Below are 24635 nucleotides of genomic sequence, written 5' to 3'. Positions count from 1 at the left end.
TTCTCTCGCATAGCTCCACTGTGGAGTCCCCCTCCCCCCCATCGTCTCGTCTGTTGCAACTTTAACAGTGCTGCTTGTTGCTGTCCGCTTAACGTTTTGAGCTGTGCTCAGAAACTGTTTAAATAACATATTTGCTTGCTCACAGACGCTGATCACAGTTTATAAGACTAAAACTAAACGTGTGATCGTTGTATTCATTATTACACGCCCCCCAATGTGGTACCCTTTTTTTAAATCCTTTATATTAAGTTCACTTGCTTGCTTGCTTACGACCGTGCAAATCTTTCGGTCGTTTTTTAACCCACTTCCCGTGATCAAATCGACATTTTGCACACAGACTCGTTGTGCGTGACAATTAATTTCCGTGAAAATTTTTTTCAAAAATGTTACACTGTTTAGGGAAAAAATATTTAAATATTTATTTACCAATTGCTTAATGGTGGCAGACAATCATCTGACCCATAGGTGGCAGCCATCTCAAGCCAGAGGACGAGAGGACTCTAGCCGCCACGCATATAAAGGATTTATAGTGAAAAACGTTGTTTTTACGGGTTAATTTTTTACCACATCGTATTGATGATGGGCTGAGTTAACCACCAGTCGTACCAGGATTGGAACTCACAACCTTCCAGTTGCGAGTCGGTCGCCCTCTATGCGCCACGCAGAGATCGCGATTAGTGAGATGAGAGGTCATCGAGAGACAATGATGCAGACATGCACACGAGTGAGATGGGAAGGAGATGGACATCGCGATCGTCGCCACAGCAAGCAGCTTGAGAGCGGCCACCGCAGCGCTGCGTGGAGAGAGGCGCCGCCGCAGCGGCTCGGAGCCGCAGCGCCCGAGTGGTGCACGCGGCTCGGGCACTGAATGAGCGGCATGACGTGGCCGTGCTCATGGCGCTCCCCTTCTGTGGTGGTGAGATGGGCCACCAGCGCACGTGGACTTCGGGTGCTGGGGGACGCCACGGGCGCTGCAGGACGATGACCTGCACGGCAGAGGGCAGTGCAACAACGTCCACCTCCGATTAGCACGGTTGGCTACGTACGGCGCGAAAGAAGTTCAACATGCACACATACATTTTCACGTTTTCTGTCTCAACCAACTCCCACTGACCAATTTCGATTTAAAGCTTTCGTGACTGCAGGGATTCATCTTCTTGGTTCTTTCGGTAAAGTCACGTAGAAGGGAAATAATAAAATAATAAAATAAAACAATAAAAAAAAATTCTCACGACGTTTCGGACGCTGTCTTTCCGACAGCCCTGTTCTTCACCTGAGGACGGCTGCTTGCGTTGTGGCCGACACGTCGTGAGAATTGTATTTTATTATGTTTTATTTGTATTCTTTTATTTTTCCCCTTCCATGTGCTGTGTCGAAGGGCCGTAGCCCGAAACGTCGCCTATTATGTGATTGTCATTTCAAGGCCACGCGGTGCTGACGAGCGTGTTGAGTTGCATGTTGAATCCCCACTGGCACCACGAGGAGTTGCTGCAATCAAATCTCTGTGAAGGTAAAGGCGCGTCCCTGCACGTGCTGGCGGAAGGGCCTGCACGAGGAGCAGCTTGCTCTGCACAGCTCTGCCAGAGTGTATGTGGCCTACTCATCCATGCCGGTCACACGTATTAGAAGAAGAGCTGGGAGTACCCACACTTTACCCCATCACACGCACGCGGCCGATTAACCTGTTTCTGAAACCCATCACGTACAAGGCGATTTGTGATTCGTCCGCTGTGGTTAATTTGCCACCAGGCTCACGTGGTCACTAATCATCGACAGCGAGCGATTGCTGCGTGCGGGGTAATCGGAAATCACAATGCGCGATCTCGTGCTTCCATACGCCGATTGGAAGCCTACCGAATAGATGCGATGAATGTTTTGTATTGATGCGTACAACGACTAATGAGTGCCACCACGTGCGGGATCACTGCTGCTGCTGCGGTGCGAGTCGCGGCACGTGGCCTGCAGCAGCACAGGCGCGGAGTGGTGATGGGGCCCAACTCATTCCATCAGCCACACCTCCTCCACTGGGGGAGCTTTCTCGAGCGAACCACGGAGAGGATTTCTGGCCGACTCGTCCACGATGGCCAGACGTATCGGAAGCGTGACCACCTTTTCATCCACTAAAATCTGCGCAACGAGTAATTGCACGAATTGCACGGCGTGTCAGAGTTGTTAGATTCCATCTCATGATCTCATGACGTTTGTTGTAACTGACAGCATCTGCGCTATGAGCGGTGCTGAATACAAAGTTGCAATGACTCGCCGTCGTCTGGCAGGCTCGTGTTGAGTGAACAATATGCCACGTGGATTACTCCTTGGGATGGATAATCTCGTGTCTCAGTGTCCGGAGTATCAATTGACACATGCATAGCAAACACGTAATGACACGTTTACACAGACAAAGATCCCCAGACTTTTGGGGCAAGTGCTGTTAGCGAGCACCTATGGAGCCCGGCACGGCACACGAAGGGGTGGGTGGCAAACACAACGCCCGGTCGCCTTTGTTTCACCAGTGGCGATGTTTTACACATCTCACCAGGTACTCATTTAAGGATTCGTAGCAAAATGCGCTAACCACTGCGCCACCACTCTCACACATGTACACTTGACACACAGGAAACACGTGATATCACATACACACAAATTGTAAATCTTATAATTATGCAGTGAATATTACACCTGGGCATACACACACGCCATGTAACGCACGCACGTGCATTCAGTTACACAAAATAATGAAATAAAATGAACTAACTGCGAAAGTGATGACTTCATGTAATCACCATCACGCCAATCACTCGGGATCGCATGCAGCACATGGGTAGCAGCTGTTTATTATCGAGAGATGTGATTGTGAGTCTGTTCATTTTGGATGTTTCGGACGTAAAATATGAAGACAAAATATACTCAATCCATGATAATTAGCAAGCATTAAAAAAATAACCGGACGAAGCGATTGTCGTGGACTTTATATCGATATATCGTAGCATCGCCATATCGTTGCATACCTCCTCCTCCATCACACCTGGACCCGCCCACACCTACGCAGGGAGACGAACCCAGGCCTCCTTCCTCTCTGGCTGCGTGAGCGTCAACCACAGCGCACCGCACGCGGACAGCACTCGGCATGGCGGACGGCTCCGTCCGGTTCCACCCCGTGGTCAGTCCCCCCCCCCGCTCTGTCCGGCGGCTCGCCGCGAGCCCCGCGCGGGAGTCGCGAGGCGCGTGAGCAGCGAGGCGCCTCTGCTCGGGGCTCTGAGAGCCGGGACGGTAACGTCCACACAACGTCCGTGAGGGCAAGAGCTCGAACAGAACGCGCACGGCAGCGGCAAGCCGGTGGCATCGTTACCCATTCCGCTCAGGTTTCGCACTCGCTGGGAGCTCGTGTAACACGGATCGTGCAGAGTTCGTTGTTTCGCTACAGCTGGGCTGATTCACAATACGTGTTGCGTATTCACGAGTTCAGACTCGGCCTGAAATCCCCAGGCAGATGGGGGCTGCGCGCTGCACGTGGCACGGTGTTCATCTCCTCCCAGAGGGGGCAGGGCGGACCAACACGAACACCACTTCTTGGATTGTGCTCTATTATTTTTGCACCGAAAACGTAATATCACTCCGTGTGCTCGAGATGATTAGAACCATGCTCCACCTTGGTTTAATTGTCGACTTTCCTCCTGATGATGGCCAGGAAAACGAAGCGCGGAGTTCAGTTTATCTTCATGGCGAGCCATGTAGAGACCGTGGGCTATTGTCTACTTTCAAAAACAATTCGTGGAAATTATAGCTGGGTTTCTAAAACATAAAACAATTTTGCTGTGATTTTATACTGATATTTTAGGTTCTGTGATTTTTCTTTTAATTGCAGGTTTTGTAAAAGCATCCATCCCTATCGTCACGGTGGGTGGTCGAGCGGCTTTGGTGGTGATTGGTTTGCTAGAGACGCCTATTGACAGGTGGCTAAATTGCAACGGTAACTGTGAAAGTTGTTTTCATCACCATCATTACGGTGCTGCCGATGCATTGAACGCTGCCTCTCATTTCGTGGTTTAACTCTGTAATCGTAACGGCTGCCATGGCGACTTCCCGCTGCGACCTTCCCGAGCCCACAGCTGCGGCGGCGAATCGGTGCCAAATGTCCCGCCAGAGAAGGGGCTTTAAACCGCGCCCTGGGCCATCTGTCTGGGAATTGGCATCTGCGGTCGTTTCGTTAATATTTTATTCATTACACGGATGATCCCGTTTCGCCAGCCTCCCGGCTATCTTACAAGGGAGATCCGTGGTCAGGTGGCAGGCATTGATATTTGCCGCGATCTGCTGGTTGGATTCTGCTGGGACTTTATTCGATAGACCTAGATCAGGGGTGGGCAACCGAAATAGCAATATGTATATATTTTTTCGAATTCCGTAAAACAACTCTCAATTTCAAGAGCCGCAATGCACGTCACGTGAATACGAGACGGTCCTGAATAAATTACCGTCACGAAGCGGTTCTTAGAGAATTTAGTTGTTTTAATTTCTTTTATTTTTACCTACGTGACTTTACCGAAAAAACCAAAGAGTATAGTTCTTAGAGAGCCGCATGCGGCTCTGGAGCCCGACCCCTGGCCTCGACTTGCCGAGGAATGTGTCTGGGTTTGGTCTGCAGTGGAACAGTTGGCGATCCTCGTTGGATCCGATATTTAACTCTGTGCCTATGAACGTGCTGAATGTGTTGTGGTGAATCCAGGTGAGGTTGTACAGGACCATAATTGAGGATGTGATTGAAAACTCCATTGAGTTTTTTTTGGAAGAAGGAGTCGAAAAGACTGTCTTGAGAGATCTAAAAAAGGTAAGTCGAATTGCTCCCATTGCCACAATATCGTGATGCGAGTACTTTGAATAATGGTGCGTGAGTAGTCGCCCCAACAGTCTGATGCAGGCTATACGGGAGATCGGTCTTTGCCTTATAAAGGGTCGCGCACACCTAGCAGCATGCCCTGCCCACATCAAGATTCATCACGCACGCCATATTCATCACAAAGCCAAGAGGAAAACGCAGATGTCAAAGACAAAATGAAACGAAGTAAACCAAAAGAGAAAATGAATGCCTTTAGTCTGATCTTAAAATCACCGACTGTGACACTGCGGAGTCGGAGGGTGTGCCAGACCACGGGGCTGCAGACGGACCGCTCCGTTCTGCTGCCGCAAGCCGAGTGGAGCTCCCTTCTCTGTCGCGGGATGAGCAGGAGAAGCCTTGAGAGGAAAGATCTTGAAGGAGCCCGAGGCACGTCTCCTGCTCCTCTGAGCGCGTCCCCAGCGTGCTGCTGGTTTCCTGTCGGCCTGCGTCCGAAACAGCCGTGGCGGGACACGTCGCAGCGCTGTGCTCGGCGGCTGTGTGGCAGTGTCAGCGTTGGGTATTGGATAAACCCACGGCACGCCAAGCTTGTCTTGGATACATCGAGATAAACATCGGACTTTGGCTATACCGTACTTGTGTACAGTTGACAAACTGTGCTGAAACAAACTTTACACTTAATAATTTATTTTTAGGGTCAAATCGCTAAAGTAAAATGTGTCATATACCCTCCTCCACCCGACACACCCAATAAATAAAGGTGTCACGGGGCCACACGTGCCACGCTATTACGGCTTCAGCAGCACCACGACCACCGGTGTGACGCGATCCACACGGTGAACAGGCGGGTCGCGACGTTTTGCCGGTAGTCAAAACCAGCATCGTCAGGCGCCCGCCACAATTATGACATCTCCTCCAGCCTTGGGCCTTCAGTGGGTTGGGTGTGATGCCATCTTTGTCATACTTAAAGGTTCGTGGGTTTGCATAAATTATAACGCCATGATAGCAATCTGATCCACAAATCAATAATGAATCTCACATTGGTTATGAAAGTCTCCGTGCTCGAGTTAAACTTGACACTGTGTGCTGCACGACATCGTTTCGGATCTCTGATTTACACTCTGGACTCTAGCAAAGCTCCCTCGGTGCTCCTACGAGAGAGCAGCATCGCCTCTGAACGCCCCGTGTGCGTTTGTCTCCTCCCCTACAGACACGCCACGGATGCAGTCACGTGTGTTGTTAACCTGGCGCGTGACTATTGCTTTACAGCTCTGGGAGCTTAAGCTCCTGCAGTCGAATGCAGTTGGCAGCTTTCCCGTCGACAGTCAACTTCTCCTGCTCAAGGCTCACGTGCACTTCCTGCAGATCCCCTGTTCAAGTGAGGCTGCTGCTCCCACGCGTCGCGTTTCCAGCCGATTCCATTCCCCTCCACGCGGTGCGGTCACTTGCCGCGTTGGGCCCAGACAGTCCGGGGAGTGGCATCGGAGTTTGGGCGGCGGAGTTGATTTGTACCGAGGTCTGTTCCGGTATTGTTTGGAACTTAATTTAGTCTCCAGTAGATGGCAAAAATAACAATAATTGTACATCATATGGTAGTGGTTGAGATAATAATGAGTGGGGTGTTATTAAAAGTGGTGCTGTAGATATGGTGACAGGACAGGTGGGGGGGGGGGGGGGGTTTGAGGGGTTTGGAGTGGGCTTCTCTTCTCTCTGCCAGTGATGACACTCCAAAGACATAGCAGACGATCAATACACCGTCATATAAAAAACAAAAAAAGTTTTTTATGCATTCCGTCAGCCGCATGGCATTCTGAGAGTGTAATTCCATAAACAATTGGTTACAAATACTATAAGCATTCTGGGAGTGTAATTCCATAAACATTTGGTTACAAATACTACAAGTTGCCCATGAGCTAGTTTTGACAATCGGTGTCTCGCCAGCAGTCAGGTTTGCTTGAACCAATGCTGCTGAACTCCCCAGATGTCGATAGGCAAGATGTGTATCGATTATTATTTTGTACTTCGTCTGAGATCAACGCAGGATATTTGATAACGCTCCAGATGGTAACATTGAAACCTCGGTCTCATTGTCGTCACATTGGAACCCATTGGATGTTTTAAATGAGTACAGCGGTGTATGAATAATGTTCGTTTACAAGCACATTGTGTGCACATCAAAGTTACGTCTACGATGTGAGACATTAAGATGAGACATTGTATGGTAAATGAGATGACACTCTATATTGCACTGTATTATGCTATGATCATAAGATATTATCTTGGTGGAAGTATTTAATTAGACCTGGTGCCCTGACCATTTTCAAACGCATAGAACATTGCAATCCTTACATCCCAGCTCGGTTGATTGCAGTTTGTGCCAAACACAAACCGGCCAGGAAGAATTCGGCCTGAGCAGGGGCAATGTTGGTCTGGTACATCACAAGCTCCATCACCAGAGTTACTCCTCTGCCCAGTTGCAGGACTTGGCTCCCAGGGTCCTCCGTCTGACCTTGAGATGACCTCATTTCAATGCGTGAATTCCTCTTGGAGTTGTATAGTACCTAGCGATGTTTGTAAAGAATAAACTACTTTTAAAAGGCAAAAGTGGTTTAATGAATGTCCTCTGCAACAATTTCAAAGCCGTTAACATTGAGAGAGCTAGGCACGGAGTTTGTGAGCCACCAGTGCTCAGGGTGCTCGACTTGCGCGCGTGTGTGTGCTGCGTGCTCGCGCTGCAGCAAACATCGTGGCCCAGAATGGCAGGAACTTCCACCAGCTGCACACGACCAACTCGGTGAGTGGCACGTGGTTCTAGCGGCGCATCCACTCCGATGGCGCTTGGTGAGATGCGCAGAAGCGGCGCGGAACCTGCGACTGCAGCTACGAACTCTAAACCACGGACCACATAAGTTGACACTGCCCACAATCTACACGCGGAGGCGGTGGGTGGGTGCGTCTGCAATCCACAAACTCCCCGACGAAGAAATTGATTTGGCTAAATCGCTTACAACGGAGTCTCATAGATACTCTTCATTTTCCATACAAACGAAGAATCACCACAGACTGCTAGACGAACACTCATTCGCAGGCCAGTGCCGCATACACCACATGCCACATGGAGATAGCTGCCACTGGGGTCACCTTGGATAGACTGCAGTAGGGCATTGGGATGGTTTAGTTGGGATGCGAGTTGCTGAGGCCTTTACAGGCGTTGTCAAAGCAAATTTGTATCCTTATTTTGAGGGAAGGGAATTGGTACAAGCCTACTAAACATATGTCGCAATATCTGTTTGGGATGTTGGCATAACCCTTACAATGGGGACCATTGCCATTTGAAATAGTTTGTAAACTAGCGCTATTAGCAGGTTGTAGTGAGCTACACACCATCTGTTCACTACAAACATATTCTACGTGCATTCCTCAATGATCATCTTACCTAGATTGTGGTTAGTATTGTATTTGGGGCTCTGAAGAGTTGCAGCTGAGCTCCTGTGAGTCTAGCTGAGGTCGTAATGGAGGTTTGGCCAGCAATGCTGGACTCGAAGTTGCTTCTGGGCTGACTCCATGCGCTGTGTTCCACAGGCAGAGTCAACCGTGACCTGGCCATGCACCACTGTGCGTACTGCGATGTCAAGACCAGCGCCTCCCAATGCAGGTAGGAATCGCTGGAGTGGGTTTACACTTCTCAAGTCCCTTTCACAAATCGGGCCCTGCACGAATGCTGCGTTTTCACGAAAATGGCAGAGCGTGGCTCATTTTCCTGTTCCATGACTTCAAGAGATGTGCTTCTCCGTGGGCTTGAGTCGGGAATCGAACCCAGGCTCTTCTTGCTGTGAGGCACAAGTGGACCGATCCCTGTACCACCCTGCCACCCAGGTGTGTAACACGGACAACCTTTCTTTCGACTCCACAGAGCAGATGCCAGGTCCAAACCACAACTACAAGAAGGTGGTTGTCATCCAGTCAGATGGCAGACTCGCCATGTATGGGCGCAACCAGCAGGTGATCCAGCTGGGCCACCTCACCATCTCCTCGGCTGGGTCCGCGCTGGGCCTGCCTGCGAGCACTGGCGGCACGGCGCTCCACGCGCCGGCGCCTCGCACGTCGCAGGCCCCGGACCGTGCGGAGGACAATTCCACGGAACCTCCGCCGCTAGACCGGGAACCCGGCCTACGTGCCGCACCCCACCGTGCGGCGCCAGCGGCTGAAGACGCCGCACATCTCCAGCAGCCGGTGGAAAAGATCCAGCAGCGATGGCACGCCGAGGACCGATCTGCTATCGACAAGGTGAGATGGAGTGAAGTGTTGTCGTAAAGGGGTTGGTCATCTCGTTCATTCGGATTTGGACAAAAAAAAAGCCCCATGTCTGATCCGCAGCAGTGCCAGGCGTTGTGGGTTGCTGCCACACGCCGAGTGGAGTGACGCGGCGCTGAAGTCGCGGCACCACCGCAGCCTCCACGCGCCGGTGTTTCACGACATAATCGACACCATCCATGCTTTTTCCAGTTCACGAATGCCGAATTTGCCTCGTTGAGCGTTCATTTATCAGCATCGACGGCGAATGGTCAAGCATCTCCAGTGACTTGGGATAAAGGTTTTTATTTAACAATCGCCGGTTCAGATACTACTAATGTTGGACTTGATAACATTTCTATGGAGCCTCTTGTGTGGCTCTTGCAGGACACTCGTGCTCCTTGTGACAATCTTTACACCGCTGCATTTTAGATCAAGAGCCATCGGCTGCATTTTTGACTGGATAACGATTCTCCACTTATTCTATCTTGCAGTTTAACTTTGCAAATCTTTTTGGAAACTTAAACAATTGGGAACCATAGCTGCAAGAAGACAGCGTGGGTCCAGTTGAAGGCTGGAGGAGAACACGACACTTATGAACGTAGAAGTCCAGCAGAAATGTCGATGGGAGGACAGGAAAACTCCTCGCTTGTGAGCGGAAATCTGGAGTTAAAGCCTCAAACTTGTGTTGTATGCATGAACAATTTAATGATTATCCTACAGTGCCATTTACATGATCCTACTTGTGTGCTGGTTATTCTAAAATAATTCCTGGAGGGGGCGATTTCTATCCATGGAACAGCCTCTGGCGACTTCTCCATCCAAGTTATTGACTCGTCAGGTGACGGGTCTGAGTCAAACCCCCACCACCCTCCCCCAGCCAGGATTAGAACTCAACCTTCTGATTGGTGCAAGCCGTGCCTGCCTACCGCTGGACCACCTGGCCTGGTTCATGCACAAATGATAACATGTAATTTATCTAAACCTGGACCCGAAACCGAGGACTACATTGGTAGTGATTTAATCATGTGACCATCTACAAAGTGATGCCGCCCGTTCCAGCGAATTATCCAACGATCGCAATTTTCCTGTTAGCGGGGGGGAGGGGGGGGGGTAACCATCATTGCGCGCATTCGGGTTGGACCGGACCCGTGAGTGTGCACAAAAACAAATGTTCAGACTTGCTGGAGCCTCACGCGTAGCCTCCTGTTCCACCCAACTGCCAGGTGCGCTGAGTGCAGCGTCTCACCGTAGCTCCTGGATGCATCTCAAACTCTCCTGACAAAGGGCTTGAGCGCGAGCGGTGTAATTTCGCGAGTGGCGTCTCGCCGTGCCTGTGCGTGCCCCCCTAGCGCGAGCTGGCATCCCTGCAGAGGAGCGCCAGCCAACTGGCTGTGCTGGAGGAGCTGGAGCTGGCCGTCACCGGCTGTGTGAGCGCGCATAAGGTAAGCCGGCGGCTCGCAGGGCCTCGCCCGGGAGCTGCAAGCCACGAGCATGGATCGGACGGTGTCAGCAATTCGTGGAGACGATTTAAACGGCGGCGTGCGTGGGGATGGAGAGAGGTCCAATGTCACGCAGCCCAGAGTGCGCCGTGACGACTGTTGACGTCACAGAATATGGAATTGCCCCCTACTCCGATGTGTTTTCTTTCGGGTCATGCGGCGTGATGTGCGACATTTCGCTCCACTTGTTGGAAGTCTTCTCAGGAACTAAATCGTAACCGAATCGGTTCTTGAATCAGAACTGGATCGGTTTCTGAAGAAGTTCGCCACGCCCTCGGCATGACGTCCCAACGTAGCGGACATTGGCCCCTGTAAGATGGGGGGGGGGGGAGAGGGGTCCCCACCGCAGCTCGTGAGTCTGGAACGTCTCCGACCCCCGGGGCAGCGCGGGGACAGAGACGCCGCCGGCGCCGTGGTTTGGTTTCCGTCGCAGGAAGGACGAGGAGCGCTGGACGTGTCGGCGATGTCGGATCCCGATTACCTCGACTCGCTGCTGGAGCCGCAGCTGCTGCTGGAGCTCGACGGGAGCGCGCCACCACAGGAGGGAGCAGCAGCAGCGGCGGCAGCAGGAGGAGTGGGGTCAGAGGTGGCGCCCAGAGTACAAGAGTCTGAGCCCAGCCTGGAGCCGTGGGGCGAGGGGGAGCCGTTCTCCAATGTCACGGACGGCAGCGCTGCTGCTGCTGCTCTGGGAGACGATCGCCTCTATTTTCTCAACAGGTGCCCTGCAGCTGTTGACTGACAAAGCTGCTGCTTGTTCTGTAGAACAGTATAAAGCATGTCAGCAGTGTTGAGTTCATTTAGAATATCGGATTGATGAGCAGACTACAACACACTCGTTTCAAACATGTGAAAACAATCATGTTAGTCAGAAGTAGTTCTGCGATGTCCACTTTAGTGGGACATTCCCTGAGAAAACTCTTGCTAAACTTCTTTAACATTTCACGATAAATCACATACAGCCCAGGTTCCTCCCATTAACTCGGTCTTGCAGGTCAAAGATTCCCCAGAAGCAGCCTCCAAACGGTGCCTGGTTTTTCTGCACCCTCGTCTCCTGGCTAAACTGGTGGGCTGAAGCTGAAATGCCCCCCCCACACCTCTGGCTGTGCTCGCAGAGAGAGCCACGTGTTCCCTGTGTAGGAGAGCGCACACCATCCGCCTTAGGCCTAAGGATTGAAAGGATTGAGAGAGTTGGGAAAACACCTTTGCAAGTATCGCTTCCAATGGTCCCGGCACACCAATATCAACCGGCACGCACGCAGCAGAAACATTTCCATTCCAGCCCATCTTGGAGTATGGCAGTTATCATTCCCCTTATCAAGGCAGTGTTACGAAATGCACGAACGGTGTAATGTACAATGCAGTACTATGTCACGTATCCACCCTGATGAAGTAGCTGCCGGCGCCCAGTGCTGTGTTTGTGCTTGATGGTGTAAAGGTACATTTCCTCTAACTTTTGGATTCGCCTATATCTGGTCGGATTTGTGATGTGCCGTACATCATTTGTTGTTATGTCTTGATCCTGTACTCGAGGGACATTGAAAACAACGCTGACTTTACATTCCAGCGATGCGGAGAACCTGCTGGAAGACCTGCAATTCGAAACCTCACCGCAGTTGATCGATCCCGACAGCTTCACTACGCACCCCGGAGTCGGCCTGGAATCTCTGGTGGCTCTGTCGCACCACGCTCAAGGCGACTTCCAGATGGACCAGATGGACTTTGACTTTGACGGTGTGCTCAATGTCAAGGAGGAGCCAAAAGTCTGTGGCCTGAAACCCTGCGGCGACATCCGCTTCGGCTCCGAGGAGGCGCGGCACGATGCGGACGAGCTGCCCATCCTGCTGCAGCTCGACGGCGCTGCAGACAGCTCCGAGGGGCACGACCTGAGCAGCGCCACCACCACGAGCGGCGAGGACGACGACAGCGACGGGGTGGACGACATGGACGCCAAGTTCCTGGAAGAGGAGCTCGTTGTGGAGGAGGTATTTGACCTCGAGGCGTCGTGTAGCCGATGCGGTTCGTGGTTCTGTCACGCGCCGTGTGAACATTCCGCTTGGAAAAAGGTGCAGCCCTGCAACTGCTTGCTCGCACCGCCGCTAGCAGGAGGGCCTCCGCTACGTACAGCTCCAGGGAGTCCCGCTAGAGGGTATTTGGCCTACTCTTTCACGCTGGTGAGGTTTTAGAAGGTGGGAATACCTGCACATTCTGTCTGCTTGTTTCTCATTGTCTTGTCAACATTCTTAGCACCGTGCATGACGTGTCCAGACACATCGGTGCAAGTGAACCACATCTTTTGGTACAAGTGCAGTGGCTTACCAATATATTCACTGCGCAGTAAGCATGTACACACACACACACACGTCCTTTCAGTCAGGTGGGAGCCGTCGAGGATAACCTGCTTCAAAGGGACACCTGGGTAACGAAGCAATATGCACTTGTACGGCCGTTCTGTCAATCGACTGTTTGGGAGTTGACCATACTTCGCCGTGCTGGTCAGTGCGGGGATGATGATTGTGAGGGGAGTGCAGAGCAACAGTGGGGGGGGGGGGGGGGGGGGTTGGCCTCTGAGGCCTCGCGGAATTGGGTGGGTTCCGGGTGATTTGGCCATGACGGGCAAAGCAGCAAAACCAATGTCCACGTGCTTGTGAGCAGTCGCCATCTCGGAACGCCTCGAATCCACGACAAAGCATCGAACAATTACCAGTACGTCACGTCAGGATGGAAGTGAAAGACTAGGCCGTCGTCAAGTTATTCAAAAGCACCTCAAGTTTCAGGTTTATGCTTAACCACGTGAGCTCACGAGCTACCGGGATCGTGTTTGTAGTTTTGGTCACCAAAATGACAAAAGCCAAACAAATAAAACCGCGAGGTCGAGCAATGATGAAGCACAACTGGAGCGTCCACGACCAACGACCCGAGGCCATTGCCCATCGAGCGCAGCTCGTGACCCCCCCCCCCCCCCCGTCTCCCCCTGTGCCCACTCCTCCCGGCAGGACCCCCTCAACTCCGGGGACGATGTGAGCGAGCAGGACATGTCCGAGATGTTTGATGTCGATAACGTGGTGGTGTGCCAGTACGACAAGGTATGGCGACACTGCATTCACCACAACCACCACCATGGCACTGCAGGTCTCAACCCCACTTGGCACTCTGATTTTTCCCTCGCACTCTCTGTCTGGGATGCCCTCCTCCCATCGCTGTCTCTCTTCTCCAGCTCTCGTAACAATAAGACTGCCCAAATAGAAAACCCGTGTTACGTTCCGACCTAATATGACTTTGACGATGCTGTTTGTTGCTGGTCATTGACGTTTTGGGGCCCTTGCAATCCTGGCTTTGTAATTTACATCCGTGAGTCCTTTATCAACTGCAATGCTCTTGGCTTCATGGACTGCAGTTAAGACTGTAGCGGGAGATGAGTTGATTTTTTTTTTACTCTGCTGACTTCAGATCCATCGAAGCAAGAACAAATGGAAGTTCCATTTTAAGGACGGCATCATGAACCTCGATGGACTGGACTATTTCTTCTCCAAACTGGCCGGCGACGCTGAGTGGTAGCTCCGAGCCTCGCTCCACGCACGTGTGTACGTGCCCACGTGCCCACGTGTGTGTGCACACCCACGTGCCCACGTGTGTGTGCACACCCACGTGCACGTGCTGCTACGAGTGACGCAGCAGCCCTTGCTTACTTGTGTTCCTGAGTTTAGGCAGAGTTGTGATGCTCACAACTTAAAATTGAGTTAACAACTACAAAGAATCTCATTTGTAATAGTTCAGTGCCATTTACAGAGGGGGGCACATTGGTGATATTTCTTCCATAATCTCTTTAAATGGTAGTTATTAAAGAGTTGACTTCACATGAACACTGGGTTATTATATTGCAATGAAAAACTATTATTCACATTTGCCTTGGCGATTTGCCCAATATTCGGTAATGGAAACATTGGCTTGTGTGGTCTTTGTTGTTGACAAAAATGAGATGAGAATTATAATTTTCCAGTCTGAGGAACGGGGGCCCCTGATGCACGGAGCATGACCTGGAGAGCGACCCACCGCCTCCCCGCTGCGGGTCCGGGTGATGCGGTGTTTGGCACGATGTCCGATGTTCCGCTCCACCTGCTTGGAGCTTCTCTCCGCAGCACAACCGCGAAAACTCGTATTGTGTTTGTTCATTTGAAGGTGCTTTAAAGTGCATGGTTTTGTAATGTGTATCATTTATCACATTCATACTTGTACTCGTGCACATTTTGGAAGAATATTATATGTTTGTGATTTTTCAGCTTCATTGAAAAGTGGTTTCAAGTACTGTATATATATTTTTTTACAAAGCAGTGAACACACATTGGCTGTTTGCTGATAATAAATTGCTTTGTAAATTGTCTAGAAAATTCTGTGTTTGTAACTCGGTGAGACATTGCACATCTCATTTATACATGGCCTCTCTACACGAAGTAATACTTTTTATTTTTACACCACCCTCCTGTGAGTGAATTTTCTCAAAGCATTGGTTCAACACAGGGATGTTGAATGATCACCAGAATCCGGTCCCGTAAGTCGGGAAGCGGTCACAGACTCCAGTGGAATGCCACGTCATGAACACACCGATTGTCAAGGCGCAGCCCAGCAATATCCTGCTCGCGCCATTGCTGCTGGCTGGGCCTCCACTAGAGGGCGCTAGACGTCCTCGAGTTTAGAGACCTCTTACCCGCATGGACGTAGACAAGGTGGGTGTACCCACACTTTACCCCACCATGTACGTCGTGCCGTGCCAGGGGATGGACCTCCTGGACTGCAAGTCCAGTTCGCTCACCATTACCCCACGGCAGCAGCTCCCTCTGTTTCTCAGTTAAAAGCCAAAACGTGTCTGCCTATATTTCCGTCAAACCGGTAACGAGAAGTTTCACCGGTTTTTCATGCGGATACTGGAAATGCTAAAATTAACTGTTAACAACCCGAGTTCAATACAAGCAGAATGGACCGGTTTCAATACCCAGCATCTCGTCGGCAGAATCCGGATTTATTCAGCCAATGCTGGTGAACTGCCAGATGTGTACCGGCAAGAACCGTCGCTCTGTTCGAGATGGGGGCCCGAGTTTGACGCGAAGCTCGCACAGCGCGCGGAGAACGAAACGATGAGACGATCCGCCTCCTTCCCATATCCTGTTTCTCCACGTGAAACGTGAAACCACATCTCTACACTCTAACATGCACGGTCCTCCATCCCCTCTAGCAGTATCGCGATGTCTCCGTCCCATGACGTGTCCGCGTTGTTCCGTTCGTCGCGGGCGGCCCTCCGCGCCATCGGTGGCCGCGTGGGTCGCCACGAGGAGGCGAGAGAGCGGCGGGGGGGGGGGGCATTGCCCCGGCGTGGCCGGGCGGCAAGGGGTGACGGAACCTCGCTGGGCATTCGTGACTCAGTTGCCGCTCTATGCCGGGGCCGCCGCATGCGCCCTGCCTCTCGCGGTTTATAATTAGAGCAGCGCTCGTGCAGCAAGGGGACACCTTGATCTACTTCCCGCACTGGGGTCCGTGGCACGGGCCGAGACGCTCCGCTTCGCTCGACGCGCGGCCGAACCGCCGCTCCTCGTGTCCCAGCTGCTGCTGCTCGCGCCGGTGAGTGTCACGGTGAGTGAGCGGTCTCGGTGGGTGTCGGTGAGTGAGTGTCACGTGGCGAGTGTCTGATGAGATTCTCAAGCCCCCCCCCCCAACGGTGTGCTGCGTGTTAAAGCGCAGCTGCACTCGCGTCTCAAGTGAGACTGAACCAGCAGCGTGGGTTCAAGTCTGACTGCCGACGAGATACTGAACATCAAAACCGGGCCAGAGTTTGCAGCTTGCATTAAACTAATGTTGAGATGATGAACTCCCAGAAGAAAAAAGGCCGTGGTTTATGGGAAGGCACAGACGTGTCAGGAACGGGCGTTTTGTCTACCTGTTTCTGCACAGCGCGGTGAGCGATGCGTTATCTGCGCTGTGTGCGAGCGAGTCGCTCGTGGCATCAGACACAAGAACGCGCGCGTAGCATTAACCCTGACCCCGCCGCCACATTGGCACTGTGCACGGTTGCGTATTTATAGCCGAGTTGTCACGCTCGTGAAGATGCGATTTGTTTTGACGGAGGGCGACGTGGGCATTGCGTGGGGCTGCTGTGCCCCTTAGCCGAAGGCGGAATGGCGAAACGCCACCACCGACTCGCTCCCTTTGAAGCCCTCGTCCTGGTCCTCCACGTTGGCGTTTAGCTCCTGAACCTATTCTTGCTGCCATCATACTCAAAAATAGAACAATGGAACAATGGAAGGATACAGTGTGTTTCAAAATACTCCTGTGGTACACACTACGCTTGTTAAAACGTCTATTGATTTAAATAATTTAACTGATTATAGAATTCAGTATAGAAAGAAAAAACACCGTACGAGAGGTGAGAACGTGATGCTGAGCGATGCCGACAATGGCAGAGGCCGCGCCATGTTCGTCTTTTCGTGTTGTCGTTTTTTTAAGCCTCCTTTAGCCTCGATGTAATATTTTACCATATCACAATTTTGCATTCAACTGGCACGTATCATATGTAAAGATAATTACAAATAATTGTAACAAATGAGTGCGTAATTAAAATTCCGGATATGTAATGTACCTGATGACATGTATTGATGTAACCGCGTGAAACGGGACGATTACCGCTCAATGGAGGTGGCTCAGCGGTGGAGTAATCCGAAGGGCTCACATGACATTGACTCCTCCAAGACGGAGGTTCTCTGCAAGCCATCTGGCTATCATGAGAGATTCGTTCATGAGGCGATCCACATATACAAACACAGAGACAATTTTAACCGAGAAGATGGATTCTGGCTTAGCAATCATTGGAAGGACGTAATAAACCATTTCTATACACATTAGGGTGGGTAGAATAATACATAGTGTTATATTAAAATGTATAAGGTATAGGGTGGTTTATAGCAATACAGTATATAATTTAATGTTGGGTTTATCTATGGCAGTATATAGTACGGTATATGCTCGTGTGATGTAAGAGAATAAAGTTTAGATGGAAGCATATTATATAATTTTTACGACGTAGAATTGTAATGTATTACTTGCTGTTAGTAACTCAGCTTATTGTAGAGTATAGTAAATATACTGATGGTGCTATGCAGTTTATACTTTAGTTTTTTATGTAGTTTATACTTTAGTTTTCTACGTGGTTGTTTAGTAACTGCAGCTACATATCATTAACATTCCTTTCCTTTGTTAATGCTACTCCCTGCACCCCCCCTTGGTGCTGCTGATCCTGCATAATGCATGGGCATAATATGACTTTGAAACCCCCCCACCCACCTCCTACGCATTTCCCATGAATATGCTAAATTCCTCTTCATATGCACATTCTTTTTGTTAAGGCGCTCTTCCACCTCCAACCCAGCTTATATATAAGCTCCTAGCTTGGTAGTGTCTCATTCTTCACCTGAAGACGGCTGCTTGCGTTGTAGCCGAAACGTCGTGAGAAGTATTTTATTATGTTTTATTTTTATTATTGTATTACTTCCCTTCTACGTGACTTTACCGAAAGAACCAAGAAGAGTAATCAGAAGGTTGAGAGTTCAACTCGCTGGGGGTTGACTCGGCCCATCACCCCCCTGGAATAGATAAAATTAGAACCACTTCGTCCTTGTCCTTGGGATAGACTCGCCCCAGTAATCGCCCTGGGAAATTTCCACCCCTGGCTCGGGAGGAGCTGAGCACCGCTGCAAAGGTGCTCGCTAACAGCGCTTGCCCCCAAACAGTCTGTTAAGGCGATATGGGGGAACGTTGTATCTGTAATGTGGGAGACTGCCAGGTTTTCAATGCATGTGTCATGGTATAATTGTGTACTATATATAAATGCACATTTTAAGAGTGCAAAATGCATCGTAAAAAAACACATTGGATTTCTGATATATTTTGTAATATTTTGTGTGCGAGTCTTATGTATTAAAAAGTTTGAATTGTCAATAGGCGACCAGGTTGGTGGCGCAGTGGTCACGCTCCTGCCTCGCAGCCAGAAGGGCCTGGGTTCGATTCCCGACTTGGGCGCCTTTCTGCGTGGAGGTCGTGTTCTCTCCCTCTGTTCTGCGGTTTCCTCCCATCGCTAAAATAAACATCCCTGGTGTGAGCAAACGTCCCAATGCTGAAACAATACCAGCAAATGACTCATTGGGTATTACACGCAGCAGCAGCAGCATTGCCCCTCCTGCAAACAACTTTGCAGGACCCTCTGATAACACGAACGAGTTGAGACTCGGGGACACGTTCCTGAGTCAACACGCGCAGTAGAGAACACATCTCATACTCTGGTTATTTCGATAGTCGCGTAGGTATAAAACAAATTAAATCACGACGTTTCGGGCGCAACACAAGTGCCCCTCATCAGGTGGGACAACCACAGCAAAAAACAATTGTGCTGAAGTGGGCTATTGTTTCTTGCTGTGGTTGTCCCACGTGATGACGCGGACGCTGGTGTAGTGCCCGAAACGTCGTGATTTAATTAGTTTTCTACCTACGCAACTTTACCGAAAGAACCAATGAGTTTGGATCCCTGCTGTCACGAAAACTTCAACTCTAGATTGAACACCTCATCTTGCAGGATTACTCTCTCCATGGTGAACATGGCGAAGGTGATGTACACGGGAGTGTCGCAGATCCGCTCCATGTGGGAGACCCGCATCACCAAGCAGAAGGTTCGACAGCAGCGGGAGCAGGAGCGCAAGGCCAAGAGCGCCATTGAGAGGTGGGGACTGCCACTCCACACACTCCGACACAGTCCGCACACTCCGCACACTCCGACAGACTCCGACACACTCCGACAGCAGCAAGCCCGAGAGGAGTCGCACGCGCCGCGGGCTTCAACGCCACATCAACCCCCTCGCGTCTCGTCTCAACCAGTCCAATCCTTGGCCGCAGTCTATGAGAGGCCGTTTGACCCCAGTGCCACCTGTGCCCGTGCAGCGCCCGCCTGCAACTCCGGCTGTCGTCTGCCAACACAGGCGATGGTGACATCTGGTTTATGAAGTCGGCGATGCCGAGAGCTCAAACTCGCATTGAGGCGGTGCTCAGTCCCCGTTTTACAGCCCTGTAAAAGTTCCACATTACTTTGGGTTGTGTTGTGCTGTCTATCCATAGGACAGCCACTGGTGAGTGTCGAGGTCTGTTGGCCACGAGCGGGCTTCAGTAGAGAGAGGGGTCGCCTCGTTTCGCTGTTGAAGGAGTGCGGACTCGTGGTTTATTGTTCGCTCCAAAGTTCCGAGTTGCATGGCCACAATAGCAGTCCTGTGGCTTGTCTTTCATCTTCCATTTCATGAAGGAGAAGTACGCATCGGCCTGTTGTTGATGTTCCGATGCGCTTGATGGCACCCCAAGTGATGGTGAGGCTGTGTGCGTGGTGACTGCGCCAGGTTACGGGCAGAGTGGCACACGCACGTGGATGTCGCCGCCGTGAAGGAGAAAGTGACGCGGGACGAGAGCCGCGTGGCGCTCCGTGTGGAGGGGGAGGACTGGAGGGTGAGCGCCGCCGCCACACAGGCCACGCCGTTTGGATCAAGGTCTTCCCGCACCGTGTCGATCGTGGGGGGTTTTTGACCATACTTCACCATTTCGTGTAGGTTGGTAAAGGGAGGACAGGAATTGAACTCTGGTCGCCTGCTCCGGAGGGCAGTGCCACCGCCGCGCTGGTTTTGTCCCCGTGCTCCGCTCCAGGCGCGCGCCGACCGTCGACTCGCAGCGGCGGTGCCCCCAGTGACGCCGCCGCCGGGTGGACACGGGCTCGTGGGGCCAACCCTGGGACTGTCGCTGGGACCCGCGATGCGCCGCGTGGGTGCCGCGTGGGTGCCACGTGGGTGCCGTGTGGGTACCGTGTGGGTACCGTGTGGGTACCGTGTGGGTGCCGCGTGGGTGCCGCGTGGGTGTCTGCGCTGAACGACGCTTCTCTCTGGCCCAGGCTCTGCCGCAGGCCTTGCAGGACATGGTCGACCTCAACGAGCTCCGCGTCCTCAACAGCCGCCTCCACGTTCTTCCGCGTTTCGTGGCGAACTTCAAAAGGCTACAAACCCTGGACCTGTCCAAAAACTGCCTTCAGGAGCTTCCCAAAGAAATAGGTGAACATTTCGCATTACCCGAACCACGTAGGGTTTCAATGGCGCCTTGTGTTTGTGCCTTTTAAACACAAGTCGTGTTATGACCGTGTGAAGAATATGCCGTCATTCTCACAGTCAGAATTATCTTCACTGGCGATTGTCGGATTAGTCCCGCAACACTCGGCGGACACGCGGAGGCAGTCAGAAATAACTTGTAGGTCAGCCGACCCACATCGGCAGTGGCCTGCGGCTCACCAACTGTAACACAACTTTCCCTTGCTGTGCCATTCGTGCGTTGAGTGATATTCTGAAATCGTCTGTGTTGCAACGACCCCAACGCTGATAATCGGCTTGGAGGGCAAGAGCAGTGAACCCGGCTGCATCATAACTCGGGGAAGGGTGTAAGTCGTAGTGTATCGGATCTCGACACGTGCCTGCATGTTTATGCCATGAGGCCGGGGAAGTCAGCTGAGGATGGAAATAGATTTGTGTCTATCACTGAAATAGACATCGAATGCTGCAAAGAGATTACGCTTGAGTAATTTACTCTTTGGTAAGAGAGTACTCTTTAGTAAGCGATCACTATTTAAGAGATTACTGTTTAGTAATAGATCACTCAAGAGTAATCTGTCACTAAATAGTAATCTCTGAAAGAATGATCGCTTACTAAAGAGTAATCTCCTTACTCAAAAATAATCTCTACTGTCTTGAGTAAAGAGATTACTATTTTAATAATAGATGACTGTTTAGTCAACCACGCTAGACCCGATCTTAGGAACGCGTCTCCAGCGAGTCTCCCTCCAGCTCGCCACCAACCACCACCATCAGCTGGCTGTGCTCATCTCTGCTCGTCAAAACCTCACGTTAATAGGACATAGTCTAGCATTCTTACATTTCACAGTTTTTGCTGACGTGTCAAGCTTTGGTTCTTAACTCGTACAGCCCTTTGTCGTCCCGCTGCTGGCTAGAGACCTCCCCACGCCGTGACGGTCATGTCAGTCCCCGTGACCATGCTTCGGGCTGCTGGTGGGGTGACGGGCTGTGGCAGAGGGCTTAGTGTCGTCGCCTCCGCACGCGTCTCGGTGCCAAGGCAGGAGGAGCCTCCTCCACAAAGAGGAGTCTTGCGACTCAAGTGAGGCTCTCCTCGGTCAAATAATCGGCAAAAGTAAAAAAAACTCAATGATTATTCCCAGCAATACGCTTTATGTGTATGGCGTTAATAAGTGTGGTTTCGCAAGAGGAGGAGAAGTCGTCTTCACTCGTAGCAGCGTGGCCAGCCGGAGAGACCCAGCAGAGGAGAGAGGCGTCCATCGCCAGCTGCGCGGCAGAGACCTCGGGCGGCGCCAACAGCGCGGCCGTGCCTCGCTCACGAGGGAGCCAGCCAGGCCTGATCCTCGTTCTATCACTGGGCTATTGGCAGCGGTAGTGATAGTGTGGTTACTGGGCTAGTGGTAGTGAATGTGGTGGTTACTGGGCTATTGGTAGCGGCGAGTGTGGTGGTTAGCGCGCTGCACTACGAATCCGTTGACTGAAGTTCGATACCCGCTCACGGCCAACACAGGTGACGAGTATCTGAACCGGTCCTGGGTCGCCCCTAGATCAACTTGGCCTCAAAAGAGTACCTGATGTAATGTGTAAACAAGGCCACGATGGAGATATAGGCGGCCTGGTGTGGTGCTGGCCACCCATCCCCTCGTGTGCTGCTCTGACCTGAATAGCACTTGCCTCAGCAGTAATAGTCTATACGAGGGGGGTCTTTGTTATTCGACCACACATGGAGGGGAACGACATCACTTGTGTGACGAGTCACGAGGAAGAACTGCTGCTTCAGGGTGTGGCCGACCCCTGCAGCATCTGACTCACATCGACCCGACGGGCTTCTCCTCGGGGACCTCGTGCCGAGCCTCCTGGAGTCTCTCTGGGGACCAATGGGGCACGAGTCGTCGTGCCTGCGTCGTTATCTCTCTGTGGCTCCTGGTCATCCACGACTCACCAGATTCCATATTCCCCTGAAACTGTTGAGAGGTTTCCCCGATTAAAACTTCACCGTCATCTGGCTTCTCTACCCAGGGAATGGAAAGTTATCACATCAGGAAATATCCACAACTTACTCATGATGACGTTGCTTCGGATATTAATCTAAACCAAATAGTGTGAAAACATACCCTAGATATGTTTTATGAAGCTCTTAATTAGTTATATTGTATTAATGTTTAATGTTTCCCGTATATTTAATAATTCAAAGCATTATTAACATTAACATGTGCAGAGATCACTCCCCACTGACACAATCTGTGGCCTGGATTCAAACTCCAATGCTGAAAAAATACCTCAATTGGGAACACATCATCGCTCACTACTGAGAAATTGGCAGGACTCTCTTGAAAACTAATCTCGAGACTCGAGAGAAGCTTTGCTGGGTAAACGAGCTCTCTAATAATAGTAATAATCTCCTCGTCACGGCGCCTGCACGCACGACGTGGCCCGCAGGCCTCCTGACAGGGCTGCAGCAGCTGCTGCTGAGCTACAACCAGCTGCGCCGCGTGCCCGGGGAGCTGGGCGACTGCGAGAGCCTGCAGAGGCTCGACCTCTCCTCCAACAACTCCCTGCACGAGCTGCCCTACCAGGTGCCCACGCGCCCCGTTTCACAAACATGCGCGCGTTCCCTGACGCTGCATTGGTCGGGGGCTTTGACTTGGCGATTCGATGCCGTTTGATTTGCAGTGGCTAAATGACACCGGCGATGAACCGCCCACATCCAGTGCAAGGATTGCGCACCCTGTACAGTTCACCAAACTGACAATTCCACACACCTCGCTGCCCTGCGAATCTGAACCGTCTGTTCTTCCTGTGGCCCCAGCTGAGCTCTCTGAAGAAGCTGGTGCTGCTCGATCTGTCGGTGAACAAGTTTTCGTCCGTGCCGATCGCCGTGTTACGCATGAGTGGCCTCCAGTGGCTGGACATGAGCAAGAACCAGCTGCATGAACTGCCCCAGGACATCGACAGGTCAGGCCCCGGTGGTAGTCGCATGTTCTTGCTGTGATGTAACTATTCACATTGGTACCATATTGTATATCACATTTCACGTGTTTAAAATAATTAAAAGACGAAAATGGTGACGTGATATTTTTTTCTACATAATCGACGATCGCCGATGATAATCTGAGCGTGGATCTCGTGCGGAATATGGCAGCAAACACAACCGGGCGACCGTAGACGGGACCAGCCCCGCACCGTGGACGTCACTAGGCAACGTTGAAGACCACTCGTGCCCCAGAACGCAAGTTGGCTCCGACAAATAACTTTATAAAACGTTCGCAGTGCAGTGAGGTTACAGCAATAATATCCCGCAGAGAGAGCGTGACCATTGCACAAATACAGAGGTGGATGTCGACACCCAAGGGGGTTGTGGTTTTAAAACGTGACGCTTTTCAAAGAGGGCCCTACATTAATAATAATGAAGACAATCAATGTATTTCATGACATATCAATAAAATGTTGAATTTAAGGCTCTCAAGGGGGTGTTGGAGTGGGATCTATTGCGTAAGGTGATGCACCAAACGTGGGAGCGAGCGAGCGAGCACGTGGTTTTCAGCCTCGCAAGACGACACCAGGCTGGTGGCACCGCTGTGGGTGGTGGAGTGGCACCGCTGTCCCTTGCCCGCAGGCTCGAGCGAGTGGAGACCATGCTGCTGCACCACAACAGCATCCGCTACCTGCCCCTGGCGCTCGGCGACATGGGTGAGCTGCGCACGCTCGTGGTGAGCGCCGACCATCTGGTGCAGGTGCCCACGCTGCTCTACAAGCTGCCCCACCTCAAGTGAGCGAGCGGTGTCCAGCCAGGGGGCTTCACCAGCACCACCATCTCGTGAACACCACACACACAGAAGCTGAACTCCGTCATCGCCT

General features: G+C 51.5%; 2 protein-coding genes across 2 annotated transcripts; both read left to right on the top strand.

The window, feature by feature from the left end:
- The first annotated feature begins 3127 nt into the window (after nucleotides 1–3127).
- LOC144941266 (TFIIA-alpha and beta-like factor) lies at nucleotides 3128–14220 on the top strand. Its single transcript, XM_078867885.1, has 11 exons — nucleotides 3128–3160; nucleotides 4727–4828; nucleotides 6104–6212; nucleotides 7573–7628; nucleotides 8417–8489; nucleotides 8748–9121; nucleotides 10480–10572; nucleotides 11063–11346; nucleotides 12194–12611; nucleotides 13623–13712; nucleotides 14077–14220. Exons 1-11 carry the CDS (start codon nucleotides 3128–3130, stop codon nucleotides 14182–14184), a joined length of 1740 nt encoding a protein of 579 aa, XP_078724011.1. The 3' UTR covers nucleotides 14185–14220.
- A 1959-nt stretch (nucleotides 14221–16179) lies between these two features.
- Nucleotides 16180–24564, top strand: LOC144941058 (leucine-rich repeat-containing protein 2-like). The gene is made up of 8 exons (XM_078867483.1): nucleotides 16180–16239; nucleotides 19241–19384; nucleotides 20049–20217; nucleotides 20350–20463; nucleotides 20501–20747; nucleotides 23217–23353; nucleotides 23587–23732; nucleotides 24394–24564. The coding sequence occupies exons 2-8, from the start codon at nucleotides 19254–19256 to the stop codon at nucleotides 24548–24550; spliced, it is 1101 nt and encodes a 366-aa protein (XP_078723609.1). The 5' UTR covers nucleotides 16180–16239; nucleotides 19241–19253; the 3' UTR covers nucleotides 24551–24564.
- The last annotated feature ends 71 nt before the right edge of the window (nucleotides 24565–24635 follow it).

This window comes from Lampetra fluviatilis, chromosome 24 (assembly GCF_964198595.1).
Source record: "Lampetra fluviatilis chromosome 24, kcLamFluv1.1, whole genome shotgun sequence".
Taxonomy (NCBI): Eukaryota; Metazoa; Chordata; class Hyperoartia; order Petromyzontiformes; family Petromyzontidae; genus Lampetra; species Lampetra fluviatilis.
Note: the sequence above shows the minus strand (reverse complement) of the source record. Positions and strands in the feature narration are given on the sequence as shown.